General features: G+C 38.5%; 1 protein-coding gene across 19 annotated transcripts in view; it reads right to left on the bottom strand.

The window, feature by feature from the left end:
- Pex5l (peroxisomal biogenesis factor 5 like) overlaps window positions 1–17,189 on the bottom strand; it is a 240,265-nt gene that overhangs the window by 7,005 nt on the left and 216,071 nt on the right. For 18 of the 19 annotated variants that reach the window (XM_087186569.1, XM_087186574.1, XM_004834646.4 and 15 more), the window contains 7 exons: window positions 14,897–15,013; window positions 11,168–11,311; window positions 9,044–9,114; window positions 7,765–7,962; window positions 6,293–6,458; window positions 5,766–5,923; window positions 3,269–3,505 (listed from right to left, as the gene is read on the bottom strand). In XM_087186569.1, the coding sequence (XP_087042695.1) occupies window positions 3,301–3,505; window positions 5,766–5,923; window positions 6,293–6,458; window positions 7,765–7,962; window positions 9,044–9,114; window positions 11,168–11,311; window positions 14,897–15,013 (1,059 nt within the window). In that variant the 3' untranslated portion in view covers window positions 3,269–3,300. Of the gene's footprint in view, window positions 1–3,268; window positions 3,506–5,765; window positions 5,924–6,292; window positions 6,459–7,764; window positions 7,963–9,043; window positions 9,115–11,167; window positions 11,312–14,896; window positions 15,014–17,189 lie in introns of those variants that run through there. The other variant, XM_087186564.1, reaches the window with a different exon arrangement.

The raw sequence follows: 17,189 nt of genomic DNA on the forward strand, positions 1-17,189 counted from the left end.
GTTGAGGTACAGTAGTGCCTAAGGATACTTATGGCAAATAGTTATATTTTGGAACTCAGCAGTGATCTGTGGCTTTGTGTGCATTTTCATCCAATTTGCTGGCAAAATCAGTCTGTAAATGTCACCTGTGTGTAATTGACCAGGTATTCTAGTAAAATGAGTACCATGCTACAAGAGTTGGTAGGCTGTTACTCATTGATACAAGAAAAAAAAGATACAGTACTCAAAGTCTTCCTAGAGAAAGTCTCAGAAGAGGACCAACTATTCTTTTAAATGGAAGAGTAATTTAAATGACAATTTCCTGCCATGAAGATTTTAAATGCACTTCTGTCTCAAACAAAAGTGAATACATTTTAAAAAAGTATATGCCCTAAAGAATATTCTATAATTTGCCACTTGATTTTTGGTGCTGGTCTGTATTTATAAACTTCCACTCAATTTTTACTAATGATTTTCACTTAAAATTGCAACTCTTCTTTTATTTTATTTTTTTTTGGTACCAGGGATTGAACTCGGGACCTTGCGCTTGCGAGGCAGGTGGTGGCACCACTGAGCTAAATCCCCGGCCCGACAGCTCTTCTTAGTAATTTTGGACTTCCCAACAGAAAATAGCCTTAAAAAAATCTTAGTTATTACCATAGCTTTGTTTGGTACTAGAGTTTGAATCCAGGTCCTTGCAATTGCTAACAAGCATTCTACCACTGAGTTACTTCTCAGCTCTTTAAAAAATTTTTTATTTTGAGACAGTCTCACTAAATTTCTAAGGCTCACCTCAAACTTTTGATCCTTCTGCCTCAGATTAGGTCAGATGACAGGTGTGTGCCACCACACCTGGCTTAAAATCTTAGTTCTGATGGATAATAGCAGATATAGTGCAAAAAGTCCGACTAAACACTCTATAAATTGCTAAGTAAAGTGAGAGTGGGAAATTGTCAGCTGTCTCCTAAAGCAACTCTGTGGACTTTGCGATTACTTTGAATTCCAATACCCAAATAAAACTTGGACCACAAAAATTGCTACTCCTTAGCAACACTCAAATTAAACCAAGCTACCCCACATTTACACTAGTTCAAAATTTTAAATTGTTAACTGATCTCCTGCATATAGCCCTAGCAAGGTGAGAACACAGTATCTCATTATCATTGCAAATTCAGTTGGACCTGAGTGTAGAAAGCCATCATGAACAAAACACCCACAAAGTTGGCTTTGAATCCTTTGTTCAGAGGCTCCTAATGGACTCTGATGGACCCAAGTCATCTGGCCAGTCATCGATATGCAGAGATGATCAGCAGGCAGGGAATGGATGTGGGCCTATTAGGAATATTCCAGAAGGCAGGTGCCATCGGCTGGAGGCTGGCCTTGAGACGCCTTCCCAGATGAGTTTCTAATTTCTAAAATTCGAACAAATGTCATTCTTGGAAATACTACTGATCTTCACATTGCTGCTCAGACTGCAGGGAAATGAAGGCCAAGAGGGATTGCTACTCCTGCCAAAGATGAATGCCTTAAAGCCTCTGTCTCTTGCTGCGGGGTTGGAGCCATCATCCTGCCAACAGGAGCTTTGACAGGGACTACCAAAACCTGACGCTCACCACAGGGCCCTCACCTCTTCATCGTTACAAACTGGAATAGACTGTAGTGTACCTAAGCTTCAAACCTGTGGTTCCGTGTTAACTTGAGGACCCCTCACAACTCAGGAAATCCAAGGTCGCAGAGGGGTGGATTTGTACCTGCAGTCGGAGTCCAATCTCTCAGCTGTGTGCACATTTCCCCTCAGTGGGAGCGAATTCTCCAGTCAATTAAACTGTTTTGATCCAAATTCTGTCTTTTTTGGTAACTATAATCATGAGTAGAATGAGTTATTATTACTAACCAAAGAACATGAATAAAAAATTGGGACCAGACTACTTTGGGGGAAAGTTCTAGAGAAGGAAGGAGACAAGGTGAAGAATAGAACAACTGACTAGAACCAGACCTGGGTAAAATGATATTTTGGTTAGACTTTTGCAAACATGTTTTTCTCATTCTTTGAAAAATATACTTTCAAAATAATCACCAAGCCCCAAATATACACAAAATACTGAATAACTAAGTGGAAAGTTAAATAAAGTACTATTGCCAATAGAAAATTCCTGTTACTTGCTAAATGTTTAAAATAAGAGCCAAAGGAGTATGCATCTTTCATGTTAACCCACCAACACCTGGTGAGTTTCAGTTAAAAAAATGTTGATTTTCTGTCACTCACAAGAAAGTTAACTCTGTAGATTATTATGGAACTAAGGAAACATCATTTTAAGGAAAAACTGTATATATCACTCTTAAGAAATCTCATTTAAATAGTAACAATTTAAAAAGAATATTATTGTGCAGGGCAGTTAGAAAGCCAGGAAAGTATGACACTTAAGCAAACTCAATAGAAAGCACAGTTTCATCAAGTTTCTACCTGCAGAGAATGCACGAACACATAGTATTTTGTTTCTTATGTTCATACAGTTCCAAAAAGCATGTCTGCTTTAAGAAAAACACTCCTTCAAAACCCTACACTATGAAAAACTATTTTTCAGGAATTTTTTATTTGGTCCATTGATCTAACAAGTCTGAGTTCTCAAGTCTTTTACCCCAAGTTAAAAATTGAAGCAACAAAACAAAACCCCAGCAAGGCATAAATAAGATATTAAAGTGCATATGTACAATCCCAGAAAAGTTTTGTTTGGGAACAGCAAAAATTTCTAGTGCAAAAACTGCTTTTACCAGCAGAGCTCCCTCTCTGGAAACAAAGGGCTACCGAAAAAGTTAAAACAGGAACAGGGTAAGCATTGCCTGTCTTTGAGTTAATATATGTGCATGCACCGATGGCCCAAACTATGCTCAGTCTTGCAAAAGGGAGAATTTCAGGGGACAGTATAGATACAGTCAGAATTCCCTGATCAGAAGCAGTGCTTTCTTCATGTGTCCTATGAACAAGTTCCTCATATGTGCTATTAGCTGCAACTGGAAACAAAAATCCCAAAGAATATGTTTTGCAATACACTGGCAACTTGGGAAGAGTACACGCAATTACTTTCTCTTGTTTTGTCTTGCATCTCCCAATTCTTTTGAACCTGACCTTGACTCTACTTGTGCTTTTGGATCTGAACAGAGACTGGCCATTGTTTGTAGAAATTAATTCCCTTGGGTTATGTGATCATGGCCTTTTGAATATCTGATTTATCCTTTTTGAAATCCATAATAAAGTAGTTTTGCACTTCTCAGTACAATAACACAAAAGGGAGGTTATTATTCTTTATTTTTTCTTTTCCTTCAAGGATCCAAATTGAAAGCTCTTAGGAGGACATCCAGGTCACCAAGATTAGCTGCCTGGAAGAGTTCTGGTTGGTCCATCAGTGACAGTGCAATTCTGAGGGCAGCCCAGATGTTCCCAGAGATTGCAGGATGAGGAACTTGCTGTTGATTCCTGCTCTTTCTTTGCAAACTGAGGGCAGTGAGAAAATTGCTGACCGCTTCTCTAAGAGGGGAGAAAAACAGACATTTTGAGGTGCCACAAATTTCACAGCCAGCAAACTTAAAAAAAGACAGTGTATCACTTCTCCATGATGTTTTAGATGATCAGATGAACAACTTTCTGATTCTCTATTCTTTTGTCAACAATCATGATTAAGTATAGTGAAATCAGAGAGACAAAAGAAAAGAAAATTATATTTTATTAATGCCACATGGGAGAGGAAGAATAATAAAACCATTGCTAACCCATTAATGCATTTGATTTTCCCTTATTCTAGGAATGATTTGAACACTTAGTCCACTTGCAGGTATGATTTCTATAATGAGATTTTAAGAGGAAAAATATGGCCCTATTCAGAAACACAGCTGTCTAATTTTTCCTATTAGCGATAGATACATAGAATGTAGGTAGGAAGGAGTTGAATTTATTATCAGAGTATCTAGGTTTGTATCCTGAGCCATAGGCAAATTTTCTATCTTTTTCAAGGGTCAGTTTCCCTGAGTATGTCATAGGGATAACAGAAATCATTTAAAAACTTTGCTATGAAGTGCACTTGAGTCAAAGCTCTTATCATTAAGATCAATTGTTCTCAAAGTGTGATCTCAGGGAACCCTGGAGTTCAGTGAGGTCAAAACCATTTTCACAGTAAAAGTGAGATGTTATTTGACTTTTCACTTCCATTTTCTCATGTTCATAGAGTGGGATTTTCCAGAGATTACATGATGTGAAATATCTTGACAGATTGAATGCAGAAGCTAATACAAAAACCTGTCTTCTAGTAAGCAAGGTATAAAAGAAATTTGCAAAAGTGTAAAGCAATGTCATTCTTCTCTCTAGGCATAGTTTTGTTTGGGAAAGTAATTATTTTCTTGCAAAATGATATTTATGTTAACATGTAATGAGTTTTATTTTTAAATTAATCTTTTGAAGTGTTTCTAAGTTCAATTTCTGAAGTGGCAAATATTGATAGATAAAATCCACATACACACACCCCTTTGGGATTCTTGGTAATCGCCAACCAAAAGAGCATCAGGTTTGAGAACAGCAGGTTAGACGCTGTCTGAAGACCTTGGAGTCCATGCCTGTACTTGCTGCCAGCTCTTCCTGCTGGGTCTGCCCTCTTCAGCAGCCCAGTGTCGCCCTGACCTTGTAATGTATCTGACAAGCTGACTCTTGCTGGGAATAATCATGTCACTTTCATTTATCTCTGCTTTATTCTACTCAAAACCTTGTTCACACTTGAACTTACTTAATCCTGCAAGGTAGTTACTAAGTATATGGGAAGAAACCATGAAGGGGAGGCTGGTTTTCTAATTCTGATGCATATGATCTGGCATGTGCTTGTCTATTTTGTCAGACCTGCCTGCACATAAAAGGTAGTTGGGAGATGGTGATGCTGCATATGGCAGCCTGGGTGAGAACATGGAGTGGGTATCCTAATCATCCCTCTTCTGGGAGAGGAGGCCTTGGAAACCAATGGGCACAGGAAGTCTGTCTTAGAGACACTTTCTGGCCCTCCTCACAGGGTGCAGCTCCAATGAAAATGTCTCCCAGATTCCACTCATAATCCTAGGCTGGTAAGAACTCTGGCAAAGGTAAATCTTGGAATCCTCTCATTCATCAGCTTTTTGAAGCCCTTAGTATCTGGCAGTGGTTTCAGATGGGTTGGGAGAATAACAGAAGAGTCTAATTTATTATCAAGCCACTCTAAGTTTTTGCATGAAGGTAGTGTAGACCTAGTTGGTTTTCAAATGTTTCACACATATATGTAGAGCTAATTGCAAATAATTTGAGTATATTATCATGTTTAATAAAAAACTCATTTATTTAAAAGTATTATTTACTTTATAGTAGCTTTCTCTCATTATATGAATACTAAAAGCATTACTGCCAAAGGGAAGGGTTTCTTCTTTCATTAAAAAGGGTCCTCATTTTTTTTTTTTTTGGTACTGGGGATTGAACTCGGGACCTTTTGCTTGCGAGGCAGGCGGTGGAACCACTGAGCTAAATCCCTGGCCCAGTTCCTCATTTTTGAAAAGGTTAAGATTCACACAGCTGTCTAAAGACTGAGACTGACAGAAGCACATGGTTGTTACTTGAACAGGCTGCGGGCCTGAATGTTCCACCTTACCCTTAATGGTAGGAAGAGGAATAGGGTTATAAAATGAGATCTAGTTATTTGGAAACACTGTCTCAGGTTATCGAGCCTCAGTCCTGAGCCTCAGTCCTGAGCGTGGCTCCAGTCTGCCTGTTGATGCTTTACCTGTAGGCGCCCAGGTTGATACAGCTAATCCCCAGGTTGTATCTGGACCGGATGAAGCCTGGCTGGATCTCCAGCGCTCGTGTGTAGGCCTCCACAGCTTCCTCACTGCGGTCTCCATTTGCCAGGGTCGCCCCAAGACGGTTCCATAATGAATAGTCCTGATGATAAAAACCAGAGCCTTCGAACAACCAGAACAAACCACAGTGACCCAGCATTCCCATATTTCCCCGCAGAAGAAGGAAGATGGCTAAAATTGTGTCATGGACGGAGACCACATTGAGGTGAATTACTCAGACATCTTCAGGACAGTATTTTTGATCAAAGAGCAGTTACTATTTGATGCTGTTATGTGTTAATGTTTCTACTTTAGGTATCTCAGTATAATAGCCACTGCAGCATATCATTACTGATCACTTTAAACACTGAGGGTAGTGGATGAGTGATAAATCCTAGAAGATACGGATAGAGCATAGCCTGTAAAAACTACAGATAAACTTATGGTCTCTTGCTGTGCTAAGCTTTCTTACCTCTGGCCGAACAGTTAAGGCAGCGTTAAATGCATCTATTGCTCTGTTAAATTCCCCACTCAGGTGGAACAGTACCCCCAGACCTGTCTGTAGGTCTGGGTCAATCATGTCTCCGTTTTGATGGGCAGCTTCCAGATATAATTCTTTCACTCCTTCTAGAACAGAGCTACACAAGAAAAAAGATTCATAAACCAAATAGTCTTGGCATAAACAATTAACAACTAAAGCCCTTTGGACTTTCTTTCAAGTCTTCATTAACAACTGGAAAATTTTGCCAAAAATATCTTAGTCTAATGAGGGGATTATTGATATGAAACATTAAAAATATAGCTGATTTTTACAAAATATGTTCTTGTACACAGATATGGGTTGTACTAAGTAAGGTCTTCATAGAGTTCTGCTTACTCTGTGAGTGCCAATGTGGGAAACTCTACAGCTAATTTTCCAAGGGTCTTAGTGAGTAAGAATTTAAATCAGGATTTACCACTGATAAAAAGCAAAATTCCTTCCAGGTGTGGTGGTGTATGCTTGTAAGTCAGCTACTCAGGAGGCTGAGGCAGGAAGATTTTGCAAGTTTGCAGCCATTCTGAACAACTTAACTCTGGAGTCTGAACACTCAGTCTGAAAAACTCAGTCCCCCTACCCTTCATAAAAGGGCTGGGATGTAGCTCAGTGTTAGAGTGCTTGCCTAGCAAGCACAAGGTCCTGCATTTAATCCCCAGTACCACCAAAACAAACAAACAAACAAACAAACAAACAATAGCCAAACAAAACACAAAACCAAAATTCCTAGAAGAAAAGATTTCTATGTGCCCATTTCTAATTCTCAAGTTTTATAAAACATGGTACTTATTGTACTTTAGGTGAGATGTTTAAAATATTTGGCTTTAAGGTATGATACTTGGATAAGTGTCTCTGAAAGCATATAAAGTAGATCCTGTGTCCAAATAATGAGTGCTTTAGTTTGGGTAAGTGTCTCCAAAAAGTCCACATGTTAAAGACCTGGTCACTAGTCTCTGGGACTGCTGGGAGCTGGGGGAACCTTTGGAAGGTGAGGCCTGGCAGGAGGAAGTTGGGTTACGGGAGACATGTCCTTGAAGAGGATACTGGGGCCCTAGTCCCTTCTTCTCTCTTTCTTTTTGCTTCCTGGCTTTTATGACGAGAGGAACTTCCCCGGCCACATGTTCCTACTATGATGTGCTGCTTCACCTCATGCCCAGAGCATCAGGGCCAGTTGGCCATAGACTAAAACCTCTAACCCCCCTTACAAGTTAATTATCTCTGGTACGGTACTTTGCAAAGTGATGGAAACTGATAGCCCTGATCTCAGAATCAATCTTTCTAATCATTGCTGCTCTTCTAGCAGAATGATATCCTAAGAGCCACTCTGGAGTGAAGGGTGGTAAAGTTCTCATTAATTATCCTCAAGGTGACTGTGTTTCCTGCCAGCCATTATTTAGTAAGAAGGATACCTGTCAACTGGGGACTTAGACATCCGCCGAGAGAGGCCTGGAGATCCCTTCTTGCTCTTCACAAGGTATTTGTACTTTGGGTTTTGCTTAATCCAATTCTTCAGAGCTTCACAGGCATCCTGCTGATGGCCAGTGTTTGTATAACTCACAGCCAAAGCCATCAAAGCTTTCAAGTTGTTGGGCTGCAATTCTAAGCACCTGAAAGAAGGCAAAACGAATAATTTCAGATATTTTTGATCAAGCATCTAACAGTATCTTAGAAAATTGAAGTCTTTATCAATTAAATGTTGCAAAAGCACTGTTAAATTTGTTTCTTTAAAGTCTCTGAAAAACATCATATTTCTTCATATGAAAACTGGGACTGAAGAGTTTTTTAATTTCATAGGTTTAATTTTTCCATTAACTTTATTGGTACATTTTAGGTATACAGTACAGTTACATTTATCATTGGGATCTTGTACCTTTACATGATGTATCTTGGTTCTTATTTTTTCCCCATCCCCTGCCCTTCCTTTACTCCTTCCATCCTTCCCTATTTACAAAGACTTTGTTTCCATTTTTTCCCTTTTTAAGAAAGTTAAAACTTATCCCAATGACTGCCAGCTTTGATAATTTTAATAAATGTGTTTACAATGATGGGAAGTACAAGCACATAAAATGTTAATAATCTAATGGGAAGTAAGGGATATCATAATTTAATGATGCTTTATAACCTTACCCTCCCACCCCCAGTTGGATTTGAACTAAATTTGTGCATCCAGGGATGAAAGATTGTACAGTGTTTTGTAAAGGAAGAGGTAAATTCCTGTGTTTCCACACTACTAATGTGGGCTCACTGAAAACATTGGTTACCCCTGCTCCCCCTCATCCTATTCCAGACTTATCCAGGACTTTCCTCACTTCAAACAGTGTATGAATCATGTGGGGATCTTGTGAAATACACATGGTATTATAGCAGCCTGGGGCGGGGCTCAGGGGCATTCAGGTCTGTCAGGCCACTAGGTGATGACAATGCCAGTAACCCCTGGATAAGGCTTGAAATAGCAAGCTCAGTACCTGTAACCTCCCTAGAGAGCAAAACATTGTGATTTAGGAGCGTGACATTATCATAAGTTCTTGTTTTACAGAACTAAATGTGAGTGGTATGTGGCATCCTGATACTTATCCTGGCCAAATTCTTTACCCTGTACTTCAATAAAGGACAAAAGGCAAATCTGAAACTTGGGAAATCCATTGACAAGTCTATCAGGACCATTATTTTGCACTTAGTGCCATCTACCTCTGGAGGGCGACAATGGCTGCTTGTTCGTTTTCATTTTCCGCCTGGGTTATCCCAAGAAACTGCCATGCCTGCAAAAAAAACCAACTAATTACTCGTGTGCTTTTGTTGGTTTACTCGTGACAGATCTCTTATGCAGCACAACCTAAATCAGATGTAACAGCCACATAAAAGTGAAAAATACCACATGCATTTGTTCAAACTGTCTTGTGACATCTGGGTCATGATTTGCTGTCTCTATTTCCAAACTCATTCAGTATTTTTATCCTTTCCTATAATCTAGAGCTAGGAGACCTCTGAATTTCTGAGATTTTATGATATTAGGTAGCTTAAAACCAAAAAATGAATATGTAAACTTATACAATTGTGAAAAAAATGGGTGGAAAATAACCCAGAAATGTAGTTAAATAGCCTAAAGTTTACATTAAGAAGTTTCAAGATAAAATGTACCATATAAAATACTGATTATTTGTACACCAGATTATTGGTGATTCTCCCTTTCCTGAATCTTAGAATACTTCTTAAGAAGAGATTGATCAAACCATCTTTTCCCAAGGGCTTTTTTCTATCCTTTGGCCATGGTGCCATTTTCATTGTCTACAGTATCATTATCTTTACTTTGGAGTCTACATAAATCCTTGCCTGGGTCTATTGGGTTACCATAGACTTTAATTTTTTCATGTACAAATCTGGGAAAATGATATATACTTAAAAAAATATTTCCCATGGTGGTTGTGTTGAATGATTTAAGATATACAAAATATCTTGTAAAATACATATAATTTATAAATGCAAGATGACATTATTTCATGTATCTTTAAAAAATTACAATAGTTTGATTCAGAATTACAGCTTTTAGTTCAATCTCACTTCACTGAGAACCTTTTGCCCAAAAAAGATATTAGGACTTTCCCTGGTGATCAATTTACTTATTCTTTGTATACAAACTAAGTATATTCAATAATAAGAAATGAAGTTTCACCATTGACATGCTGGGTATTGATCTGAGCACCTCATTTGAATGAATAAGTTAATCCCTCCAACCTGTACTGATAGAGTGACTACTATGACCTCCAATATGTAGAAGAGGGAACTGAAATTTAGAGGGCTTCAATAAGTTGTCCCAGGGCAGGGATGGCAGGGCCTATATAGTTAGGACCTGTACAGTTAGAATAGCAGGGCCTAGAAGGTTAACCACTGTTCTGTATCGTCTTTTTATCATACACACACTCACACACACACACGCACACGGAGTGAAGGAAAGAGAATTCTGTAGGGTTTCCTATGGTTTTCTGATATAGTTCAACTCTTGCCTGTCTCCTTTTGCTTCCCCTCTACCATTCTTCTCCCCTCTTTGACCTCTACACAATGTTTCAAGGGCTTCTGCCTACCCAACACCATTGCCTCTTAAAAACAACTCCACTTCCCTATTGTTTTTTTTTTTTTTGGCACTGGGGATTGAACTCGGGACCTTATGCTTGCAAGGCAGGCGGCAGAACCACTGAGCTAAATCCCCAGCCCTTCCCTATTGTTTTTTCTCTCTCCATCAAAACTCAGCCCTGGATACGCATATTCAGAGAGGCTAGGCTAGCATCCCTGTCCTCTGCTCTCCTAGCATCCTGTCCATGGATCCTCTGACGTGGCATTTATTGCACTGCATTGCCTTATTTCCTCATCTCCCCAGATAGACCATAAAGCTATCTTTTCAACTGTTATGTTTTTCCAGCTTTTATGTGTCTTAAGACAGAAGCTGGTGCAATTTTTGGGACATGGTATGTGCTCAGTAAATGTTAAGTGAGTAAATCAAAGGTGCTGTGTAGTGTGACCTGAGATCCAGGCAAAACTACACACTGCTCCCTGGAAACTACTTTGAGTTTTAGGTTGGCAGCTTCAATTTTTTGATTTCCTATCCCAAGCCTTTATCTTTGGGTGCTGTAGATACTACAGATCAGAAACCTCGTTAGAAAATAGGTACCTATTTGTTGCCCTCAATCAAATGTCACACTAAGCTTTTGTGCACCTGTACATGATGAAAATGCCCACACCAGAGCCCTGTGACTTCCCATCCCTCATTAGCATGTGCAGCCGTGTTCTGAGTCTGCTGAAGTGAAGGGGAAATGGTACCTCTGCATCTCCAGGATCCTGAAGGATCGCTGCCTCCATGAACAGGATGGTGACTGGCAGGTCCCCTTCCTTCAGCCTTTTTAAGCCTTCTTCAAATGCTCCAGGCCAGTCCTTAAAGGGGTTTTCGGTGTGAAAGTAATATCCCTACAACACAGAGAAGCACCATTACACAATCCATCAATTTTTCTCTTCATTACATTCAGTAAGATTTCTGTAAATTTCAATAATTTAATTTAAGTAAAATTTAAGCTGCTGTTTTTCCTCATGAATACATACATTTTCACTGTATAAATTTTAGATAATATAAGAAGAAACAAAGTTTCTCTAATGTCCAACCTAAATATGACCACAGCTGCTAATATTTTAAATTTTATTTTATTTCTGATATTTCTTTTGTCCTTTTTGTTTTAACTGTTTCCCCTAAAGATTAATGAAATGGTGAGTCTTCAGATATATATATATCTGAAGATATATATATATATATATATATATATATATATATATATATATATATATATGGAGAGAGAGAGAGAGAGAGAGAGAGGGATTTTTTTTCCGGTATTGGGGATTGAACTTGGGACGTTGCCCTTGTGAGGCAGGCAGCAGCACCACTGAGCTAAATCCCTGGCCCTCTTCAGATATATTTTTGCTAAATGTACCACCCAGTCCCCTGAAATAGTAATATATACTGTGCATCTGTTCAGGTACTTTGCCCCTAGGGAGAGCTACAAGCCAAATAATATCTAAGATTTCAAAAGTTACAGGGTTAAAATTAAAAAAATTAACACAAAAAAATCAGTAACTCTTTCCCATGTTCTAGTATGAACCTACTAATAAAGAAATTGGGAAACCAATTCCATTCATAATAGCTTAAAATTGCCCAGGAATCAATTTAACTAAAAAAGTAAAAGAACATTATAATAAAAATTACAAAACACTGAAGAAATTGAAGAAGACATTAGAAAATGGAAACACCTCCCTTGCCCATGGATCAACAAAACAAATATTGCTAAAATGCCCATGTTATTAAGAGTGTTGTAAGATTCAGTGTGATCCCTATTAAGTCACCAAAAACATCTTCACAGAACTAGAAAAAGAAACAATTTTAAAATTCATATGGAAGCAGAAAAGACCCAGAATAGCAAAAGCAGTCTTGTGCAAAGACCAATTTTGAAGGCAGCGTAATATCTGATCTGAAATTATACCATAAAGGCACAGTAACAAAAACAACATGGTACTGACAAAAAAAGAGACATATTAGACCAATGGAATAAAACAGAAACACAGAAATAAATCCATACACCTAGAACTATCTGAGTTTTAACAGAGGGTCCAAAACCCTTGCTGGAAAAAACACAACCTTTTAAACAAATATCCACATGCAGAAAACTGAAACTGGATCCCTACATTTCACCCTGTACTAAAATCAAATCAAAATGGATCAAAGACCTAGACATAAGAAACTTTGAAACTAGTGGAAGAATATATAGGGGAAACACTTGAAACCTTGGGCATAGGCAAAGTCTTCCTGAATAGAACACCAATAGCACTGGAAATAATAAATATCAAGAATCAACAAATGGAACTACATCAAATTAAAAAGCTTCTGTACAACAAAGGAAATGAGAGTGAAGAGACAAACTATAAAATGGGAGAAAAATCTTTGCTAACAACTCTTCTCGTAGAGGATTAATATCTCGGATATATAAAGAACTCAAAAATTTAATACCAAAAAAGCCAAATAGCTCAATCAATAAATGGGCAAATAAATTGAACAAAGAACTCTCAAAAGAAGTACAAATGGTCAATAAGTATGTGAAAAAGTGTTTAATATCTTTAGCCATTAGGGAAATACAAATCAAAATTACACTGAGACTCCATCTCATCCCAGTTAGAATGCCAATCATCAACAATACAGAAAACAATGATTGTTGGTGAAGATGTGGGGGAAAAGGAATTCTCCAACACTATTGTTGGGAATGGAAGTCAGTATGGAGATTTGTAAAAAAAACCAAAAACCCCTAAAATATATATATACAATTTGATTCAGCAAAACCACTCCTGGGTATGCTCTACCACAAATTATAGACATCATACTAAAGTGATACATGCATAGCCATGTTTATATCTGCACAGTTCACAATAGCTAAGCTGTGTTAACAGCCTGGATGTCCATCAACTGATGAATAAAAGAAAATCCAGTGTATATACACAATGGAGTAGTATTCAGCTACAAAGAAGAACAAAATGATGTCATTTGCAGGAAAGTGAATGGAACTGGAAAGCATCATGTTACGTTGAATAAGCCAGACTCAGAAAGTTAAGCATCTCATGTTTCCTCTTATATGAGCAAGCTAGAAACAAACAAGCAAGCAAACAAACAAGTAGATAAATGAGAGATGATAGGAAATTAGAAGGTAGACTTTTAGATATGGGGAAGGGAAGAAGGAAAAGGGAGAGGAAAGAGAAGGGGTTAATGGAGATGGAAATAATCAGAATACGTTATATGCATGTATGAATATACTAAAACAAATCTCAGCCTACATTACTAATATGAACCAATTAAAAAAAACTAGATTCCTTAAATGATCATCTGATGGTTCTGATCTGAGGCTGCAAACACAATGACTGATGAAATAATCTCCTCCTTGATGGCCCAAAGTCAGGTACAAGGCAATAAAAAAAGAAAAGAAAAAGAAAAGCTATAAGGCACAATGAGATTATGCCATGGTGCCGTGGAAATGGGGTCCAGGAGTGAGGGGCTAAGGGCCTCCCTCAGTCGGACCTGCAGTGCCTGGATTATAATCCATGCACAGTGTCCAGTGATCTGCAGAGTTCTCTCTTCTTCGCATACTTTGTTTTTTGTGTGTGCAAATGAAAGCAATTTTTAATAAGATAGTTGTGAATTTCTGATGAGGGACAGAGATGTTGGAAGGAGAAAGACATTTTAATGATTATAGTTTACTAATCCGGTAAAGCAGACTCATATTTCTATTCCTAGTGTAGGGTAGATGTTCAATAAGTACTTGCTGCACTGAAAAAAATATCATGGAAGTTATCCAGAACTGAACATTATTGAGACTTATTCTACCCCCGAAACATTCAACATAAGCACATACACATTTTTTCCATATCTCTTTTCTACCTTTCAAGTAGTCCCTCCATCCCCAACCGAATATCATTAAAGACATAAATCCTAGAGCAGCTGGGCCTTCATACATAATTCAGCTGTTTGATCACTGCACTTGTGCATTGCTGGGGCTGCTACCAGGGCAGTAGCTCTGAGGAATCCCCTTGGGATCTAACCTGGTTGTGCAAAGCACATTTTTTCCACCGAGATTCTTTGCTTGTGCATAATGACTGCCTGTGAATCACTGCCCCAAGCCCTGGTTCACTCCCTTGTCATTTGTATCACTTCTGTTGCTGACATCTCAGCTGTCTACAGAGACTGGCTGACAGAGAACTGTGGGATCTGTCTAGTTCTTGTCCAATCCATCTAAATGTTAGCTCCATAACCAGCTGGCAGTCAGCATCCAAGTCCTAGGTGGCTGCCAGCCAACTTGGCTGTCTTTACACACTGGATGATTATCTTGTTTCCATCTATCATAATTTTTCCTAGGTCAGACTGACATTAAATTGTCTTGAAGTCTTAGATTCTTGACAAAGTTTTGACTCATCTATAAAATATGAGCTGCAGAGGTTAGCATATGTAAAAACAGAATTGGATACCTTCTCACTAGCTGAGATTGTAACTTGGTTCTGGGCTTCTTGGTTCTCAGAGATCCAGTTTCTCCGGGCCATTTCTTCCCATTCTGCTTGCATCTTATCCCAAAACTCTGTGTCTGACTAGGAGACAGAAAAAATGGAGAGAGAGGGCTTTAGGAACATGTTCTATTATCTGGCTTATTCCCAGAGAAACAAGTTTTTGGTTTTTTTTTTTCAATAGATCCAAATGAGTTTTGAAGAGGAAGGGTTTATGTTGCTTAGATCCAAAGATCTTCTGGAGTGGTCAAAGTTTTGAAGTGGATCAGTTGTGACTTTCTGCAGCAGGAAGGTAACTACCACCGGAATGGCCAGCATCATGTATACTGAATTCATCTACAAATCTACTGCATATGCTTCTTGACTTACAATACAGTTATGTCCTGATAAACTCATCATTAAATTGAAAGTATCCTAAGTAGAAAACGCATTAAGACATCTAGTCCACCAAACATCATAGCATAGCAGCTCAGTACTCTGTGAACAATCAGCTGTTTACCTTTTTGCTCATGTGGCTGATGGGGAGCTGTGGCTCAGTGCCCAGCATTGTGAGTGTCCTAACTTATCATCATCAAAGAGTATGATTCCTACTGAATGTGTATCACTTTTGTAGGACCATTGTAAAGACCAAAAGTTATAAGTTGAATTATTGTAAGTTGAGGACCTCTGCATGTATGAACAGATTCAAGTGAGGGCACTGGGCACACATTTTAGGAGGAATGCTCCCTCTAGAGTTCTTAGATTATGAAGAATTGGAACAACTGCTTTGGGATTGGTTGGGAGTGACTTGGGAAGGCAGCTGGCTATGAATAAGGGAAAGCTGATCTTACTCTGAGCCAAGCACAACTGTAGAAGAATATTGAGCCTGGAGGCTATGGTTCAAAATCAGGATTCACAGGGCCTGACCCCTAGAGGTGGAGAAAGAGCTCGTGGGTGGTGAGTTCTGATTAGTGGGATCAGCTTTTAGGTATTTCCTGGGTACACTGGCCTTACCTCAGAAGATGACTGAGGGAGTCACTAGAGGGCTGGCTTGCACACCGACCCCACATGGCAGAGAAGTAAAACCTGTATTCTGAGGAACCACTTTGGGATTGGATGGCAGTCAGTCACCATGACAGAGGTAGAGACTCTGTCCTTGTTTTCTGGCACTACATAACCCTTTCAGATTTTATACCACAGACTAAGTTACCTGTAAGATACTTGTTATCACTTCTCTAAACAAAACAAAACAACCCCCACCAAAAAAGAAAAAGTCCCACACAAAGACACACAAATGGGTATTCCTTAACACCTGAGTCTGGAGCTGAGATTTATACTCTTTACCTGCAAATCTCAAGTTCTATAATTCTGGGTCCTGTGACTTCACACATCATGAACTTGACTTTGAGTTAACCTTCCCCTTTGAACCCTTCTGATGGAGAATAAAGGCCAGCCTTATTTGATTAATCCCAAGCTACTAAATAAATAGTAGGTCTTGATTTCCTCACTTACTAGGTCCAGAATATTCACCAGAATATTCAACAGAAATAGGTTCTGTCTTTTGGCAGAGACTTCCCCTCAATAAAAGCTCACTGCAGTAGGCAACTTGACAATGTGTCTGAGATACTGCAAGCACAGGGAATGCCTACTGGGTATCCTGGCAAAAGTTAGAAATAAAATGTAATATTTCTTTTAAAGTGTATCTTTCTAGCAGAATATTAAATTATGCCAGCAGAATTTTCTCAAATATGCAAAAACAATGAATAGATCAAAGGAGGAAATATGCTATCATGTTAATAGTGATCTGTCTTTGAGTGAAGATTGGTGATGTTTTTTGTGTTCCTCAATACTTTTTGTGCTTTATGAATTTTCTATGAGGATGCTTTACTTTTATGATTAAACAATAAGATTAAAATCACAAAAAAGAAAAATAAATTATCTTCCATTGTTTTCAATATCACAAAACCTGAATATTATTAGATACTAAGGGGTTTGGAGAAAATTTCAGAGCATTCATTTGTTTAATAGCTTTTCAAAGATGCCGGTTAAACTCATCTGCATTAGAAATGAAGAAAAATCTACCAGGTGAATTTTATAATATTTACTGACTTTCCTTAACACTCTTTGGATGATTTAAGAGGCCAATTACCCAAGGCACATTCATTCCCCTAGTGAGAGTCTTTGAAATTTACAGTGTACTACAAGTTTCTGAATGAAAGAATGAGGGCACTTTCATAATGTTTGTATCTGTGTTACAAGAGGTGTTTTCTCCTTTCCTGCA

The sequence above is a fragment of the Heterocephalus glaber genome, unplaced genomic scaffold (genome assembly GCF_053883595.1).
Source record: "Heterocephalus glaber isolate CG9 unplaced genomic scaffold, H.glaber_assembly_v1.0 deba00001504, whole genome shotgun sequence".
Taxonomy (NCBI): Eukaryota; Metazoa; Chordata; class Mammalia; order Rodentia; family Bathyergidae; genus Heterocephalus; species Heterocephalus glaber.